The 18,926-nt window shown below is 59.0% G+C and overlaps 1 protein-coding gene across 17 annotated transcripts in view; it reads right to left on the reverse strand.

Moving 5' to 3' along the window:
• MEGF11 (multiple EGF like domains 11) overlaps positions 1 to 18,926 on the reverse strand; it is a 308,135-nt gene that overhangs the window by 153,372 nt on the left and 135,837 nt on the right. For all 17 annotated transcript variants that reach the window (XR_016218272.1, XR_007910144.3, XR_007910140.3 and 14 more), the window contains one exon: positions 11,127 to 11,219. Coding sequence is in view for 12 of the 17 variants with exons in the window: in XM_051821839.3 (XP_051677799.3) it covers positions 11,127 to 11,219 (93 nt within the window). In the remaining 5 variants the exon portion in view is untranslated. The remainder of the gene's footprint in view (positions 1 to 11,126; positions 11,220 to 18,926) is intronic.

Genomic DNA, 18,926 nt, shown 5'->3' on the forward strand with positions numbered 1-18,926 from the left:
CCCTGCTGCAGCCACGCTGACCTTGCCCTTGGCCTGTGGGCCTGCCTGCCTGGAGCTGAAACCTCAAATCTCATCCCGGGAAAGATTTCCCAGCTCTGCTACCAGACGTGACCTCTACCCTCCCCACCCTCCCCACCCCGCCCCGTGCCCTTGCGCCCGCCATGGGACCTGTGCAAGCCTCAGGCTCCCCATCTGGGAGATGGGGACAATGGCCGGACAGCCTGGAAAGTAAGCGCTGGACGCATGTTCAGCCTCACATGCCAACTCCTCCACAGCCCCGCACAGTGGGCAGAACGCACCCGAGAAAGGGTTCCCCTCCATGGCCGCTGAGTGACCCCACAAACCACGAGAAGTCCTCCTCACCGTCTCCCAGGGCTGGGCGTCACCTGTCCCTTGCGTGGAGGGCTTCCAGGGGCCACCCCCTCCCTCCAGGCCAGGCCTCCAGGGCGGTGGGTGCAGGTGGGAGCCAAGTGTGACTCCCTTCCCAGGGGGAGCAGCATCTCCCGGGAGACCCTGCCCACGGGCCTCCCGGAAGTGCGGGCTGCCTGTGCCCACGGTCATGAGCGCGGCGGGGGGCGGGGGCACGGTGTCCTTTGGATGCCTGCATGGGGCCGGGAGGAGAGGGGGCAGCGCCGGCTGCCAGCCCCGCAGGAGGACGCCAGCTTGGCTCCCACCACTCCGCTCTGCTTTGTCACCTTCTAGGCAGGCGCCCCCACCTTCCTCCCGCCCGCCGCATCTTGAGGCGCCCCGTGTGCCGTCTGTGCATTCACTCGGCTCTCAGGGAGCAGATGGCCGCGCCCAGTCGGGCAGAATGGGCCTCCCTCCCCCAGTGCGACACCTCCTCGGGCACACAGCGCACACACGGACCCCAGGCTGCCCAGTCTCTGGCTTTCTCAGGTACAAAAATCCATTTGCAGGCCACGCCTCACCCTGTCCCCTGCTCAGATGTCACGGCTCCCAAGGTGTCCCCTGGTCTGAGACGCGCCAGCAGGTGCTCTCCCTCAAGGTTGGGGGGCGGAGCTGGGTCTCAGGACCACCCCAGGCTCTTTGCAGGGCCTGCCCGCTCCCAGAGAGCAGCAGCACAGGAACACTGCCCAGGCAAGGGTGGAGGGGGGCAACCAGGCCCAGCTGCCCTCAGTCCTGGGTTCCCGGGTCCCCGGGGACTTTCTCTCCCCCAGACCTCAGCCTCACCCCTGCTAGATGATGGCCTGGATTCCCTGAGGGCATCCCTGCCTCTCTGCATTTCTCCTAGGGGCCCTGGAGAGAAGGGACCTCTTGTCTTTCAGAGCAGCACCAAGGCCCGGGGTCCCCCCAGAGGGGGCCTGGGAGGGGGCAGAGAGGCTGGGGCCCACTGTGTGGCTGTCCATCCCCTGCAGTCCCAGCCCCCCAGGACTCAGCCGTGGGGCAGGGGTGGGGTCTCTCCCTCCAGGCCTCCTTCAGCCCCCCCAAGTGAGTCCCTTCTCACTTTTCCCACCCCACGGGTGGGGGGGACCTCAGGCCACAATGTCACCCCTGTGCCTCAGTTTTCTCTTCTGAAATGGGGCTCAGCACATAGCTGGCCCTTCCCCCACCCACTCCCAGGGCAGCTGTCCTGAGCCCCGCCTTCTCCCCCCCCCACCCCCGCCCTGCACAAGGCCCTCTGAGGCTGGGGGCTGTGCCCTCCGCACGACCGTGACCTTGGCAGGCCAAGCCTCCCAGACATGGAAACTCAAGAATACTGAGCCGGAACAGCCGAGGCCCCCACCACTGAAGTCTTTTCCGCCGCCCAGTAAAATCCCGGCAGAACGGCAGCTTCTCCTGCACACAGACCCTGGCGGCAGCCTCGGTGCCTTCTGTCCCATTCTAGTGGCTGTGCTCCAGCACGGGAGGCAGATGCCACAGATGGCGGCCGGGCTGGCCAGGGGCAGCCAAGGTAACTGCTGTGTGGGAGCCGTGGAAAGTAGTCCTCACCTTGACAGTGGCTGGGGGCAGCAGGAAGAACCCATGGGAGGGCCCTGGCCTCCAGGCTGGCCCGACGCCTGTGCCCCAACCAGGGGGCAGCTGGGATGTGAGACTGAGATGTGAGTCACAGGCCCCCTGGCTGGCTGCCCCACCTCTGTTCCTCCCCAGGTTCAGGAGCCTCCATGTGTAGAGGTGGGGACGGGAGACCCCTCCATCAGGGGTCAGCAGGGTCACGGGGCCTGGATTATATGAGCTGGTCTTGGAATTCGACTTCCCGGAAACAAAGTATTGTGGGAGTTTTAGAGCTGGAGTAGCCAAGCTGACCTTTCCCAGTTTACAGATGAGGAAACAGAGGCCCATGGAGAGGGAAGGACTTAGCCAGGGTCACCCAGGCAGGGGTGGGACCGGAAGCCAGCTTTCCTAGGTGTGCTGCACAGGACTCCTGCTGGGGAGGGAATGTTTGTGTCCCCACCTCCTGGGTTCCTGCTGTGGGAGGGGTGGGGATGGGAGCTCTGGCAGGGGCTCCTGCGGGGAGAAACAGGGGTGAGAGGACGCAGGTGGGGAGGCTTTGAGCTCTCCCGGGGGCTGAATTAGCCGGCACCTTGCCCTTGCACCTCCAGCCTCCAGGCCTGTGTGGAAGGCATCCCAGCTGTTGAAGCTGCGTCACCTGTGGCGGTTCTGTGACAGTGGCCTGCACTGACCAAGGCAGGCAGCAGGCAGGTGCTCCAGTCTAACCTGGCACCACTGAGCGGGGCGGGCAGCAGGCGTCACTCTCCTTCCAAGCCTTGCGCGGTGGAACCTGCCAGGGCCACCCGGTGGGCTCCGGGGTTCGAGCACGAGGAGTGGGTGCACACAGCAGGAGCACCGCCCCCTCCCCCCTCCACGCCCTCCTGCAGGGACCTGTGGTCCCCAGGCTCCTTTCTGCCCCCGCCCTCCCACCCCGCGGCTGCTGCTGCCCACCCGCTCTCCCCAGTCCCTGCTGACATGGAGCCCAGAGCTGTGACAGCGCCCATCCCAGCAGACCTTCCCAGAGGGGCCCTGTCACTCCCCGCTCCAGCCCTGCCCAACACAGACCCCTCCCCGACCCTGGATCACAGGCGGGACCCGGGCCCTCCTATACCTTGGCCTTGGCTGTGCGTCCTGCATGCCAGGCCATGCTGCTGCCATGGTCATCAGGGAGCGTGTGCTGGGGGTCCTCCCAGCCAGGCAGCAGGCACGGTTGCCCCTCCCGGAATTCCCGGATGACAGTGCCCTGGCCTGACCTGTGCCCTAGGGTCTGGCCTCCAGGCCTGGGCACAGGGGAGTCCAGGAGGGCCTCCTACCCGAGGTCTCCTGTGCAAAGTCTGCAGAACTTGGCCTGTTCGCTGCAGGAGAGTGAGACCCATCAGCCTCCAAGACAGCGCTGGCCTCTGAACTCCCAGAGTAGTTTGAGGAAAACCAGTTTCCAGGTCCAAGGAGACCAAGGGACTAGCTACAGCTCTGCCACCACCTACCCGGGGGACACCAGGTGAGTGGGTCCCCTTGCCAGGCCTCAGTCTGCCGATCTGTACAATGGACGACCAATGGCTGAGTCCCTCCCAGCTCTTGACTGAACAACTCATGTTAAACGGTGAGATCTCAGGGACCAGGAATAGGTTCAGGCTAGCACTGCGCTCCAGGAACACATGGAGAACGAAGAGCGTGGGAAGGGAGCAGCAGGAACACAAGGTCAAAGGCACAGCAACACGGGGCCGGGCGGGGCGCGCCTGCCTCACAGCTCGGGCAGTCGGCATTGAGCATGCGCAAAGAAGCAGCGCCTCCGGGAGCACCTTCCATTTGCAAGTGGGCGTTGCGCCACAGCCGAGGTGCTAGTCCCGTAGCAAGGGGCCCAGGCCCACGCAGGGGGAGACTGGAGACGCTCGCTGGCTGACACAGAACGCAGGGGACACAGGGCTGCAGGCCCCGGGCCCTCCTCGCAAATCCTCGCCCTCTGCAGGAGACCTAACACGGGTTACGGTCTTCCCTTCCCGCCTCCCTACAGCCTCTCAGCCCCAGGAGTAGCCCCGCCCCCGGGAGGCCGGGGTCCCACCCTAAAGGCGCACTGTAGGCGCAGATGATCACCTTTTCATTTTTTCAAGAAATGCAATTATACATTCATTCTACAGAATCTGTATTTAATCTAATCTAAGGAATACTTCTTACATGATCAGATCACTAATTGTCCTTACATGGAAAAAAAATCAAACTGCGTAATTTTAAGAAGCTGTAGACAGACTCTTCTCAACAAATGCTGCTATAAAAGCTGGCTATGAGCCGGCGCTCTGGCGTAATGGTCTAAGCCTCTGCCTGCAGCGCCGGCTTCCCATACAGGTGCCGGTTCGAGTCCCGGCTGCTCCACTTCTGATCTGGCTCTCTGCTATGGCCTGGGAAAGCCGAGGAGGAGCCCAAATCCTTTGGTCCCTGTGCCCACGTGGGAGACCCAGAAGAAGCTCCTGGCTCCTCCTGGCTTCGGATTGGCCCAGCTCTGGCCATTGAGGCCATTTGGGGAGTGAACTAGAGGATGGAAGACCTCTCTCTCTCTCTCTCTTCTACCTCTCCCTCTCTCTGTAACTCTGCCTCTCAAATCAATAAATAAATCTTTATAAAATAAAAATAGAAAAGCTGGCTATTCACATGCTAACATACCGAGTTGCACCCTTACCTTAACCTGCACAAAAACGAACTGAAAATGGATTAAAGAAAGACCCACAGCCTAAACCATGGAACTCAAAAGATACCTTAGCAGAAAAGCTTCATGACATTGAATTTTGCAATGATTTCTTGGATGTGACACCAAAAGTCACAGCCACCAAAGACAAAGTAGCTACATTGGAATTCATCAAAAGAAACTTTTATACATCAAAGGATACAATCCACAGAGTGCAAAAGGAACCCGCAGAATGGGAGAAATATTTGCAAATCATGTGTCTAATAAGGGGTGAACATCCAGAACCTATAAAGGACTCCAACAACTCAACACAAATCCAAGAAGCTGATTAAAAATGAGCAAAGGACTTGAACAGACGTTTGTCCAAAGAAGACATAGAAATGGCCAATAGGTCCGACATCAGTCATCGTCCGGGGAGCGCAAGTCCAAACCACAACAGGATACAAGTTCACACCCATGAGAATGGCCACGAATGAAAACAAACAGGCGGACAATGATAAGTGAGGGGAGGATGTAGGGAAAGAGGCGCCTCCTGCAACCCCAGTAGGAATGCGAAATGGTGCCACCACTGGAGAGAATGGCGTTTCGACGGAGAATTACCCTGGGACCCAGCCGCTCCAGCTCTGGTGTAAATTCAGAAGTGTGGAGTGGGTGTGGAGCTTCAGTCGGGGGAGAGGAAACACTCTGGAGATGGGCAGTGCTGATGGCTGCACAGCCAACGTCACGGGACCGCGCACTTGCAATGGGAAGTTTTGTGCAATGTGCGTTTTACCACCACTAACGAGGAAAAGGATCTCTGGCAAACACACAGCAAGGTTGGGGAGGCCCCGATCTGGAGCTGGCCTAGGAGGCTCGTGTGGTTCTGAGCTGGCAGAGACACTGTATCTTCATCCGCAAAAGGCAGCTTAAAGCCCAGCCAGCAGGGGCCCACACAGTGTGCAAGGTAAGGACCCCGGGCACATGGCAGATGAGATGCTGGCGACGGCCCGCTTGGGGCCCGCTGTGTGTTACTAGGGCCTGCCTCTGCCCCCCACCGCCCTGCCTCCTGCCCAGTGTCTGCAGGTGGGGGGGGGGGTAGATTTTGCTAGAAAGACAGGTGCACTGAGGTCTTCCTGCCCTTCCTCGCGCACAGGCACCGCGGGGTGGAATCTCAGAACGCGGAAATGGCAGGGTAGGCTTCTCTCCCACCTCTGTCTCTCCCAGTAGCTTCTGGGGACCCCGAGACCAAAACCGAACCCTGAACTCAGAGCGAGACCAGGGAACTACAACAACTGCAGAACACGAGGAAAGCGTCAATCTCCTGGTGAATTCTCGGGTACCATTTGTAAAAGTGAACAGGCATATTTAATTTAGGGATTGGCCCATGTCCTCCTTAAGACGCTGGAGCCTTGCCCGGTGCGGAAATAAAAGTTATGAATAATGTTTCTATCTCAATCATTGTCAGTGCTTTAATATTGCTAATTACTTTAAAAAGCTAGATATCCAATATTGGAAAACTGTTTTTTTTTTCCTTTTTATCTCCACTTGTGAGATTAGTGCAATTTAATAAGAGTCGCGCCGTCATCTTTATTCAGTATAAACTGACATGTCATCCTTGTACTCTTCATTATTACGGGGGATGGAAGTTTATGACCCACACTGCTGGCCCTCCATTTCTCCGTGTTCCCCTCTAACAGCCCAGCACTGGCCACAAGAGCTGATGTGTCTGCCTGCTGGCCTCTCGCCATCGCCTCACTCTACTTATGGAGCAGAAAGAAATGAGTCGGGGCCCTAAAGAAATGAGGCGACAGGGTTATAAGTCTGTAAAAGACAAAGTCTTCCCCCTCCCCCCAGTTCTAGATGTGTCCCCCCCCCCCACCCGTCCAAGTCATAAATCCTGCGGCCGGCTCAAAGGGCACGGGCAGGAGCACGCGGCAGCGTGATGGATCTTTCTAACCCTCCCTGCCACTTCCAGGAATTCATCCTCAGAAAAAAACTGGGGACACGCGGGCCAAGATCCGTGCAGAATCCCTGCACTGTGACACGGAGCCCCGGGCCCTGGGCCAGTCATCCATAAACCTCTGAAGGATCCAAAAGTATTTCTCAGGTTTGCTGCCAACGTCCATTGAAAGGCAAAACCTGCAATCGTATTGTCTTTATGTCCCCAGATGAGATCAGTCCCTGTCACTTCATAAATCTGACAGGGCTCGGCGCTGTGGCGCAGCAGGTAAGCATCCCACACTGCAGTGCCACTTCAAGTCCCGGCTGCTCCGCTTCCAATCCAGCTCCCTGCTAATGCGCCTGGGAAGGCAACAGAATTTGACCCAAGTGCTTGGGTCCCTGCCAGTCATGAGGGAGACCCAGAGGGAGTTCCAGGCTCCTGGCTTTGGCCTGGCCCAGACCCAGGTGTTGCAGCCATCTGGGGAGTGAACCAGCGGATGGAAGATCTGTGTATATGTATGCGTGTATGTGTATGTATGCATATGTGTGTGTGCATGTGTGTGTCCCTCTCTCTGCCCTTCAAACATAAATACATCTTTTAAAATTGTTTTAAATACCGCATTTTCATTTAGGCTGTGGCACAGACACCCCTGGATGGCGCCTCCCACGTGATACAATCACCACCTGCTTGCTTGCTTTCTTTCTTTCTTTCTTTGTTTTTTTCTTTCTTTTGACAGGCAGAGTTACACAGTGAAAGAGAGAGACAGAGAGAAAGGTCTTCCTTCCATTGGTTCACCCCCCAAATGGCCACCGTGCCAGTGTGCTGCGCTGATCAGAAGCCAGGAGCTGGGTGCTTCCTCCTGGTCTCTCATGCAGGTGCAGGGCCCAAGGACTTGGGCCATCCTCCACTGCACTCCCGGGCCACAGCAGAGAGCTGGACTGGAAGAGGAGCAACCAGGACAGAATCTGGTGCCCCAACCGGGACTAGAACTGGGGGTGCTGGTGCCGCAGGCGAAGGATTAGCCTAGTGAGCCACGGCGCTGGCCACCTCCTGCTTTCTGAACTCTGAAAACTTCCCCGAGTCTCACGTAGAAGATGCTGAGCCCACAACAGGGAAGAACCAGAGCGAGCCCCAGTGCCCACCAACGAGGGGCTGGGTCCGCACATCTGGCCACGCACAGAATGAGACTCTACAAGGCCATTGGCCAGGCTAAAGCAGATGAGCGTTTGTGGACAAGGAAATGCGTGATGACACAGAGGCGGACTAACAAGCAAACCAGACCAGCACACGTGCTGCACCCTCGTACCAGCCACCATCTGCAGACCCGGCTCTGAGTGCGAATGTGCAGGGACCAGACACGGAGGAGACGCCTTCCTGACCATGCTTTTGGTGCAGTTTGATTTTTCTTCTTACCAAGAACAGGTACAATTTTAAGAATCAGACAGAAAAAACGCAAACAAGCAAAAATGATGCTTTCAATTGAACAAAGCCCAAAGGAGCTCTGCCATTGTGTCAGGGACACGGACTCCGATCACAGATCTCCAGAAACGCACGCTGCCTAAGACACACGTCCTCACACGGTGAGCCCCATGAAGACCCCAGGGCACCACAGAGCACTCACGGGCAGCCGGGGGCACAACGGCACAGTGGCAACGGGCGCACGCCACTCGGAGCAAACCTGGTCACAGTTTGTGTCCCCGGGCTGATACCTCTGCATCCACAGTAATATCCCAGGGCCTCATCTTACACACGACCCTTCCGCCCCCGCCAGCAGCCACGCCTTCCCAGCAGAGACTCAGGTCAGCCTCAGGCTGGGCATCCAGCAGGAGGAACCGTGTAATAATTAAGGGCTCAGCTCAGCAGCCAGGTTTGCGCCCGGGCGATGGTCTCCATTTCACCGCTGACAGCCCGTGGGTCTGTCGGGAGTTCTTGAACCTTCTCACTTGTAAGATGTGGCTAGTAATATTTCCTGCACCACAGGGTTGTCACGAAGATGAAATGAGCAGATAAATAAAGTGCAGAGTAAAAAAAAATCAATAAATATTAGCCACCTCCTTTATTATTTTCCATACAGGTCAGACCAAGCCTGCAGTTGTGTGGTTGAACCTAGGAATGACAGTTGAAGAGGAATAAAGGCCAAATTCAACAAAAGAGAATCTCCATGGGTAAGATGATTTCACATAAGAAAAAAAGGGGGGGCGTGGATAAGGAACCCCTGGGCACAGAAGTGGTTGCTGTCTTATATCCGGAGGGCTGACATGACAGGGGCTCTGGTCTCTGTGTGGCCTCATTGGCTGTTATCAGTTGCTGAGATGAGCATCTTGGTACACACCTTGTCCAGTGAGCTCCCTGGGGAAAACCCCAGTCACAGCAAGGACCGGCACGGCAATGCGCCAGCCTGCCCTGGCCTTCGTCATGAGTGAGAACCAAGCAACAGATGCTAGAGATTCCCACTGGCCGGAAGGGAACCCCTCCAACAGGCAGACTGCACCTGCTCAGGAGGGGGTGAGCTGCCTGTCGCCACAGGGATCGCGGCGGAGGGCGGAAACCTCCTAGCCAGCGTCTAAACGCTCACGGCTCTGAGTGTGGTGAAAGTGAGAAGCTAGGCATTCCCTTAACCAACGCCGTGTTCACGGTTTCCTCTGGGCTCTGCATGGCACACCTGTGAGCGGTCCCGGGGGAGTGGTGCTTTGACCCATGGGGGATTAATGGAGAACAAAGAGCTTGTGGGTTGCTCAGCACCAAGCATGATGGCCAAATTGGAGCTGGGGCGCGGGTGGGGGGGCTTGAGTTGGACGGCCCAATGCTGCATTGCAACATACCCAGGCCCCTTCCCCACTTGCTTGGTGAACCCACCCTGAGGCCAAGACCTAAGACCTACCTACCCCTACTTGCCCCGCTCACCAGGGGCCGCCCTCGTCCCATCTCATCCTCCACACTGTAGACCCCAAGAAGGCACAGATCATGGTCCTGCAGACCCGGCTCTGAGTGCAAATATGCAGGGACCGGACATATAGGAGATGCCCTCCTGTCCATGCATCCAGCAGGCATTAAGCATGCTAGCAGCGATGGGTGAGCTCGGGCTACTCAGGGGTCCCGGGACTCCTCCCCACCCCCCAACAGGCTGCCTCAGCCTCAGACTCCGGCAGCAGCAAGGAGAACCCCCCCCAAAGCAGGGTTGTCCCAAGCCAAGTTATAGATTTCCTCCTCAAAGACCCATCATAAGCAAAAAAGTTATACCAAACAAAATGCAGGCAGGTGGGAAAAGCTCCCAAGACACATCACCCAGCATGTTTCCTGAAGTTCAAGTGCACAGAACGACTGGTCAGCACATTCCTTTAATTCACCTGCTTGTTTATTGTTATTTGGCCATAGCCTACCTCAAAACAGCACAGCAGGTAGAAGGAGGGGCTGCGGTGGCCACCAGAGGGCCCCATACTTTGGAGAGTCCTGGATGCCCTGAGCCCAGGTCATCACCCAGGTTCACGTCAGAACCACATGGCCCACGGCATTGCTTTGGCCTCTGCGTTCTCACGCAATGTGTGGACAGTGCAGCTCAGGGAAAGACCTTGGGACAACCAGATGTCCCCCACCCGTGCAGAGTGGGCACGGGAGGAGCACCCCACTGTGCCCATACGCACCCAACACTCCCCTCTCCAGGTTTCGTGGCCTTCACGGTCAGTGTGGGTGAACACAGGGAGTCAGGCCCCTGAACGGTTAGTGTGGCCATGTGAAGTCCTCAACCCCAGCTCAAGGCAGGAGGGAATCTGGCCTTCCACGTTCTTTAAACTTGAAACAAGGCCGTGGCATTACCCGACCACTGGCTGCAGAGTGTGCCAGTGCAGGGGAGGCCCCTGCGGGTGTCCGGGGGACTGAGCCAGAGGGGAAGGGCCTGCCTTTGGCTGGGCTCTTGGCCGAGAGCTCTCTAAGCTGCTGCCAGGTATGCACGGCCCAGCAGTAGAGACGGCGCCCCCTGCTGCTGTGGCTCAGCCTGCAAGAGCCCCTGCCCCACTCCAAGCTCACCGGGCAGGCTTCCCAGGAGAACGCGAGCTATCTGCCTACAGAAATGTAGGAGCACCATGGTCCACTCCCATGAGGTTCCCACTCTACTTCCCACGGCACGGAGCTGTCCCCGAGACCACCAGTCTCGTGACTCAATCCTGCTGAGCCTTCGGACCAGCAAAGTCCAGGACCAAGAGTAGATCATGGTGACCTCCTGGGTCCTTGGACGGCATCGCAAGTTCACTTCAACCCTCAAAGACCATACCGAGAGGTGTTTCATCCAAACAGCTGGACAGACAGCCCCACAATTCCCTATACATACAACCTTCAGCAGCCCATGGACCCCAGGGACCATTCCCCTCAGTGCCTCCCAGCACCCTGTACCCCAACAAGTACCATCAGGGCCTAGCATTAACTGCAGGTGCACCTGCACCCTGCTACCCACACTACCCACACTGGCTCACGCAGCCCATCCTGAGTCAACACAAGAATTTACCATGCACACACCATACCACAGCCCCCTCCCAAGTCACAGCCAGGGGGCTGCTGGACCCCCAAAGACCCCCAAAGACTCACCGCTGGAGCAGTCAGGCCCTCCCCAGCCGGGCTCGCAGTGGCAGGTGTCAGGGGAGACGCAGCGGCCATGCACGCACTCCTCCGTACACAGGGCTGTGGGGGCGAGGGAGAGGGAGAAAGGACCAGAACAAACAGTGAGAACCAGTCTCCAGTCAAGGAGCAAAACCCAGCTTGCCAAGGCCTCCTGGTGCCCAGGGACGTCAGGACACAGTGCTGGTTTGGGGCCAAATCAGGCTACCCACAGCCCAAGTCGTTGAATTGCTTGTGCCTGGCCTCAGACAAGAGTGTCTTTCACCCCAGCCTCACTTCCTAACTCGCAGCCCAAGCCTGACAAATGCTAGCACTGGTGACTTTTCAAGAGCATTCCCTCTGACATTGAACCTCTGGGGACCCAAACTCAACCCCTAAATCCACATCCCGGCTCCCTCGCCCCATCTGCTCAGGAGACAACCTGTCACTTCCATCTTTCAGCTGCCCCCTCCTGCTCCCTGCCAAGGCCAAGTCACCTACCAGGCTGGCTGTGAAGAAGAGGTACTTTTCACTCTCCCCACCCCCCACACCTGCCTGCCCTCCTCCCCAAATGTCAGCAAATCTGCAAAGCTCACAAATGCAGAGGAAAAAGCAACAGCTAATTATAAGAAAGTAATTAAGAGAGACATCCACGATGATGATAATTGTAATTAGAAAGTGCCTGGCAATTTCTTATCACGCAGTCAAATGCTCCAGCCTCCCGAGCCTCCAGCGAGCTTCCATCCACGGCGCCGACAAGGTTTATTGACAGCAGTTTGAGGATGGCGGATCATTTCTCTCGTCCTTTGACGGAATCCGCATTCTCTCAAGGTCATCTTCTGCCCCCTGAGAGATCTGCCCCGCTATCTAATCCATCAGTGGAAGATGACAGAACCCCACCTGCCACCCGCCCCAGTTTGGGAGGCTCGGGAACTCCTCAGCTCCCGCCAGCACTGTCAGTTTCTCCAAAGGGACCTAGATGAAGGGCTTTTTGCTGAAAGCTGCCAGGGATCTTCTCTCTGCCCAGGACTGGGCTGGGCTGGGCTGGGGAGGGGGCGGCAATGGGATCCTTTAGGTGTGTGTTGGGGTGGGGGGTGCCATGTGCATGCCCACTGCCTGCCCCGAACACCCACCAGCAGGACGCTGCTAGGTTAGCCCCACTGTGTGATAGGAATGGGGGCCTCTGGCCTTTCCCAAACGCAGGGGACCTTGAAGCTGTGGCCTTAGCTTTGCTCTGGCCCCCAGGCAAGGGAGACCCCAGGAAAGGCGTATCAGACGCTCACCGGTCCTGCAAGCACCGGACATGACTGCAGAGCACTGGCACCTGCCCCCTCCTCGCCTGTGCACGTGGCCTTCCGGGAGGAGTCTGAAGACATTAGCAGCCCCAGGGTCCTGTTTGCTGGAGCCCTAGCTATGGCTGGGAAATCAGGCTGGTGCTGATCCCAGAGACGAGCCAACCTGGCTGTTAGCAAGACCCCAGCCCAGCCAGTCCTGCTGCCTGGGCTTCCCCGGTTCCCACTGGACTCTCCAAACAAGCCCAAGTGGGTCAGCATCCTCAGGACACACTGGACACTAGCTGTCCATCCCCTTGGTCCCTACCACATGCCAGTGCCTTGGCCCAGCGGGCTCCCAGCCCAGGTCTCAGCTGCTCCCTCACCCCCTCCACACTGCTGAGGCCCCCACATGCCCCATGCTGGCCTGTCGCCTAACCCCAGCCAGCAGGGACCTGGGGCTCTGAGCAAGCTCCAAGCACCACTGTCTTTTTCCTGGGTCCCTCCCCACGGTCCCAGATCTGCAGAGCTCCTCCCACTTGCTTCGATGCCTATGACATTTGCTTGTCAAAACCTTAACTCGTGCCTATTTCACGGCTGTGTTTAGACAGTGTCCTTTGAAGCAGGAAACATGGATAGCGAGGCTCCGAGCGCCGTGTCTGGCATTCAGACCACGGTATGCATGGGTGCCTTGTGGGAAGGCCAGAGGGTGCTCTGAGGAGTGGAGGTGACACAGTGACACCAGTTACTCCTATTCTAGGACCCCAATGGAGCCACCAGCAGGCAGCCCCTCCACAGAGGCCTGGGTTGACACAACAGCTGTGCCTAGAACAGGCGGGTAGGCCCCGAGTCCTTGCTGACCCAGGCCCCACAGTAAGTGACCCCCGAGGAGGGTCTGGGTCAAGGTTCCGCCACCCTGGCCTCCTCCTCTGGCTGCTAGAACTCGGCACAGGTATTGTGTCAAGTCCTCCTTCCCACGGCTGCTCAGCCATCTGTCATCCTGCACAGGGCGCCGAGGCGGGCGCTGGTGTCACTGGCCACGTGACTGGGGGCAGTCGGCTGCTCCCCTGCTCCAGCCCTGCGGAGGAATCGGAGCTGTGGGATCTCGGCTCCCCTCCCCTTGCCCCCCATACAGCCTCCGTCCTGCCTTGAAGGTCCCCGGCTGTTAGCGAGAGGCAGGATGGCACGTGGTCAGGAGCTCAAGCTGCCTGCAGAACACGGGGTCTGGCTGCGCGGACGCTGAGACTAACTCAGCCCTCGGGCGAGCTGCCTGCCTCTCCGTGCCGGCCCCCATCTGTTCCTGGGGGACAGGGACAGGATGGGCCTCACAGGCTGTGTGCGGATTGGACGAGCAGATGCGTACTGCGGGAGCCTTGCTGTTAGAAGTAAGAGCATCATTGCATGGGAGGGCAGGGGCCCCAGGAGGCATGTGCCTCTTTTATCCTCCGCACAAATGCTGTCCCCTCGCTCCCACCCTTCACGGGGGCCTGGGCACCTGATGGGTGGTCTGTGGGGACCTGCGGACAGATTCCTAGCTGGGGACAGTCTACGTGGTGGGGGGGTCCACCAGGTCCACCCCTGGGGGAGAAGCCAGGCCAGTAGATAATGTGGTGACCCAAGCTGAAACGCCACATCTGCCAATGACAGGAGAGAAAGCACATTGCTTAACTTCTGTGCCTTCAATCCTGCACCTGTAAGATGGGACAGGAGTTGCACCCACCTCACAAAGATGAAAAGAAATAACGCACGTAAAGTCCTTTGACCAGGGCCTGGCACGTGCCGTGTGCTCCGTAAGCAGGAGTGACTGTGGGCGTTTCACACACACGCACGCGCTATGGGGTCTGCACTCATCTACCGTTGTGACTTCACGTTTGCTGAGCACCGCCCCTCCCCCACGCACGTCCACTCACACACGGCTGACGGCTACTATGGCACAACAAGCACCGCGCTGGGCCCCCCAAGCCTCACATGGGCGCTCTCGGGTGCTTCATGGGGGAAGAAGCTCCTGGTGCAGAGGGTGCCTGGTTCGGCGGGCACCTGGACCCTGGGACATGTCCCGTGGGCTTCTCCCAGCCTGCTCTTCTGCGGCTTACTCACTCCCCGGGATGACCGGCGGGTAGCAACCAGGCTAAACCTTTCTAAAACGGTACTTTGGGCCACGTGGAGGAACCAGGGGCCGCGGCACCCTGCAGCTGTCACACTTGCTGACTCAGCGGTTTATCTCAGGGCCTCTTTCCCCACGGTGGGCTGGGGACAAGGAATACAGATAATTTAGACAGTGAGCAGGGCAGTCGATAGGCACACTCGGGGAATCGCCAGCAGCTGTGCGGTGAGTGACAAACGGGAGAGAGAGGTCACAACCGCCGTCTCCCTGGCCACCTCGCTTGGGCGCTGCTCCATTTGGAGGGGGGAAACAGCGGCGGCGAGGGTTCAGGGACTTCACTCACTCGCACAGTTTGCAGGGGGACAGCGCAAGGCCAGGCTTTCTCCAGCTCCTCTTCCTAACCACCCCCTCCCGGGGAGGCTCTGGGGACCCGGCATGCTAAGGGCTACAGCCACAGTGCACCTGCGCCTTGTATGGGATCAGACCATGCCACCCGGCCTTCCACAGTGAGAATGTAGTGCGGGGGTCTTCTCCACTGTCCCCCCCCCGACACACACCACCTGTCTGCGCGCCCGGGAACCTCTATGGACGCAGTAACAGGCGTCCTTGACGTGACTGCGGATGAGTTTGGCCAATGGGAAAAGCCGGCAGGAGCAGGGAGGCGGGGCTGGGCCTGGGTGGTGGTGGTCTCCTCCCCTCCCAGCCATAGGCCCTGGGAGAGGGGGTTTCTCCTGGCCTGAGGGTGGTACTTCTAGCTGCTAGCCCTAAATGCAACACCACATCTTACTGTGCCCCTTAACCCTTCCCACGCAGGCGCCTCCCAGTGATCCTCCTTAACGTGCCAGCTGGTTCCGGCCGGGCCCCTAACTGACCCGGTGAGCAGGCCCACATGCAGGAGAGGGACAGGCCCCTCTTAGCCACGTGCTGCCCTCCGCCAGGGCCACACACAGACGTCAGGAGGAACTGGAGCTGCGCTCTCTCGGCTCCTCCCCCTCCCCCGACGCCAGGTCTCCCGAGGACTCGCTGGGGCCCCTGTGGGCCTCAGTTTCTCCACGATCCGCATGTTCCCCCCAGCCCAGGAGGACAGGGCTCCACTGCGGCAGCTGCTGACTCTGGATGCCGGATTCAAGCCACGGCCGGAAAGGAGCCGCTCCACTCCACGATGCAAGCAGACAGCTTGGCTGGCGTGGGGACAGATGGGGGGGGCGGGCAGAGGGAAGGCCAGGGCAGGGGCCCTGGGGCAGGAGGAAGCTGTGCATCTGCAGCCCAGGCCCGGGGCCAAGGTCCCAGCCTCAAGCCGTGTGGGGCTCCCCTGGGGTGTCCTGCGGGTACCTGCAGCTGGGACGCCTCGGGCCAGTGCCACGCTTCTCGCCGGCGGGAGCCTTCTGAATCAATTTTCCTTCCTATTAGCATTCCGCCCAGGACGAACACGAGTCCCGGAGGTGTTCACGGTCGTATATTTTGCCTCGCGCTTTGCAAATGGTCTTACTAGTTAATGGAACTATAAAAATTACTTACATGAAAAGGTCAGGATAAATAAAGACAACTTCGATGCTCCTGAGCCAACCAGGCTGGCACCCAGCAAGGACAAAAGAAAGCCTGGGGGCCTGGGAAAGGTGGGTCCGGTGGCCTTCCAGAATCCTACGGAATACGGCTTCCAGAACTTTCCCGGAAGCCTGCTCCCCCAGCGCTCCACTGCACAACTGCAATTGATCAGCCCGCCATCAGCATTCTGGGCAGGAGCCTCCCATCGGGTTATCATTGGATACAGCGTGGGAAGAATATGACCGCTGTCCAAGGGGCCCGGGCACAAAGCTCGGCAAGAGTGAGGCTGCGTGTCCAAGGTCACTTAGCTCACGGCGTGTGTCGGGGGCTCGGGAGTCGCCGAGGGGAGTTCTGAAGCCGCTCATCAGATGTGCGCCACTCGGTCCTTGCTAATCACAGCCCCGAGTCCCCTCCCCTGCCAGGAAGAGCCAAAGGGACTGGCCCTTCCCCTGGCCACGTCCGGAGCTGCCTTCTAATTGCGCTGGCTACATCTGGCTGCAGACATGAGCCATCCATTTAAAAAAAAAAAAAAGCAACCCCGCGCCTGCAGGGCTAATAATCTGGAAAGACAATAAGGGTTGGGGGAGCTCTGCAGGTCCGGGGGCCGGGGGCCTGCAGGCTGCAGCCCCCACCCGTCCGGCAGGCACAGAGCCACTCATCTCTAACTGGCGTGGTTGCCGTGGCCGTGGGTACTCTCCTGCAGCATCATGTTCTTTAAAATCTGGAGTTCCCACCCTGCCTCCTATCAGCTGCCTGACCTTGAGTACTCTCTGCAGTCCTCAGTTTTCTCATCTGTAAAATGGCCACTGACTCAGCGAGTTACTACTGGTGGAACATGAGTTAACATGGGTAGCACCTAGAAGCAGGGGTTTGCTAAACTGTTGCTCCCAGGGCTGACTGCCCCGGAGTACTCCCTGGCCCCTGTCCAGCTCTGAGGATGCTCCATGAGGCCTGCAAGAATTCCTTCCTCTCCGAGGCAGGATGGGAGCCCTGGGGAAGCCCCTGGTGCGGGCACTGCGTGTGGGGCAGGAAGAGGCGCAGCCCAGGGTGGCTCGTTGGCGAGTGACAGCCTCTCAGGGGAGAACCAGCAGCAGGCTCTGAGAGGAGGGAGCCACAGACCCCCAGACCCACTGCCAGGCGGTACTTCTGGGGGTAAACGGCAGCTGGGGCGGGAGCAGGGGCCTGCACCCTGGGCTCTCCCTGCTCCTGCACATGGCCTGCTGGTGCAGGTGAACACTCACCCACGTGTGTGCTCCCTGTGCGCTAGGCTCCGCCTGCCGGGCTGGTGGAGAGGAGTCCGAAACCCAGAAAGGGCCGAGTCCGGGGCACTGAGCCCCCCACGCTCACTCCTAGCTCCTGGCCCTGAAGGTTCCCTCAGGCACCCCTCGGGGAGCTGTGTACAGAGAGGAACCAGGGCCACGACTGTGAGTGCCGAGAACGGACTTGGGAGCCAGGCTGTAGGATTCAGGTGTGGGTTCAGCGACTTCACCGTTGAGTGACCTCGGGCAGGCTCTGTAACTTCTCCGGGTCTCAGTTGTCCACCTGTGTGGAGCAGTGTGGTGCAGAGGCTACGTCAGTGCTCACGACACCTGCTTTCCACACGAGAATGCCTGGTTTGAGCCCCTGCTACTCTGCTTCTGATCCAGCTTCCTGCTGGTGCTCACCCTGGGAGGCAGCAGGTGACGGCTCAAGTACGTGGCTCCCTGCCACCCACGTGGGATACCCGGATTGAGTTCCAGACTCCTGGCTTTGGCCTGGCCCAGCCCTGGCTGTTGCAGGCATCTGGGGAGTGAATCGGTGGATCTGTCTCTCTGCCTAAGATGACACATAAGATCAAATGGGAAGAGTGGTCCCCTACCCCAGAGGTCGTAGCCGATGAAACCATGAATCCCTGTAATGGTCGGAACGGTGCCAGCGCCGAGGAGTTTGCTGTTATGTTCTCAAGTTCATTCTCCCACCCCCTGCACCTGAGCACTCACTCACTCCGAAGGCATTTGTGCAACGCCTACTGTGTGCCAGACACTGGGCAGGTGCAGGAGACACCACAAGCAGCCCCAGCAGCCCGACGGCGGGACAAGGACACCGCATCCACGAGCATGAGCGAGAGAGCACCCAAAGGCTGTGGCACCCGCAGCAGCTCAGGTGCGGGAGGGGCCTGAGAGGGCGTGGCCAAGTCTTCCCTACGCTGGGGCACAGGAGACGCAGCAAGGCTTCTCAAAGGAGGTGCCGCTCACCTTCCCACGGACTCGGCGCTGACCGCCCACCTGCCTCGGGCACAGACCAAGGACCAGGGAAAGCCGCCCTCCTCCACCACGGCCTCTCGCCCCGGCACTCCCTGCTGCCCTCGCCTCACTCTCCACATACCTCCATCCAGCCCACAACCCTGTCCATCACAGCCTGGCCTCCAGCTCTCCCCCAACCCTTACTTGTGCTCGCTTTCCATATTCCATGGATGCTCCTTCCTCCAGGAAGCACCTCCTGAGTGCACTGCCTACCCGCCCTGGCCCAGACTGGCTGAGGTCCCCTCGCTGTGTGCACAGCCTCTGGTCTGCTCCGTAAGTCACAGCCCTGACTTTTCTACGCCGCTCACGTGCCCTCCATAAATTCCATGCAGGCAGGGACCAGGCCTCTCTGCCCTGCCGTCCGGCCCAGCACCCAGGCAGCATCTGCTACACACGGCAGGTGCTCAATCAGTATAGCTTCAAAGAACAAGGATCTGGATCTGCCAGGATCTCGGCCCCTCCCCTTCCTTAGGCCCCTCCCCCACCCTAATGTGGACCATGGTCTGGCTGGGGGGGTGCGGTGTGAATACAAACCGAGAGATCAGGATGAAGCTCCTGGACAAGCACTGCCCAGCAAAGCCCAGCCCCC

The sequence above is a fragment of the Oryctolagus cuniculus genome, chromosome 12 (genome assembly GCF_051225735.1).
Source record: "Oryctolagus cuniculus isolate XC-2025 breed Fujian yellow rabbit chromosome 12, ASM5122573v1, whole genome shotgun sequence".
Lineage (NCBI taxonomy): Eukaryota > Metazoa > Chordata > Mammalia > Lagomorpha > Leporidae > Oryctolagus > Oryctolagus cuniculus.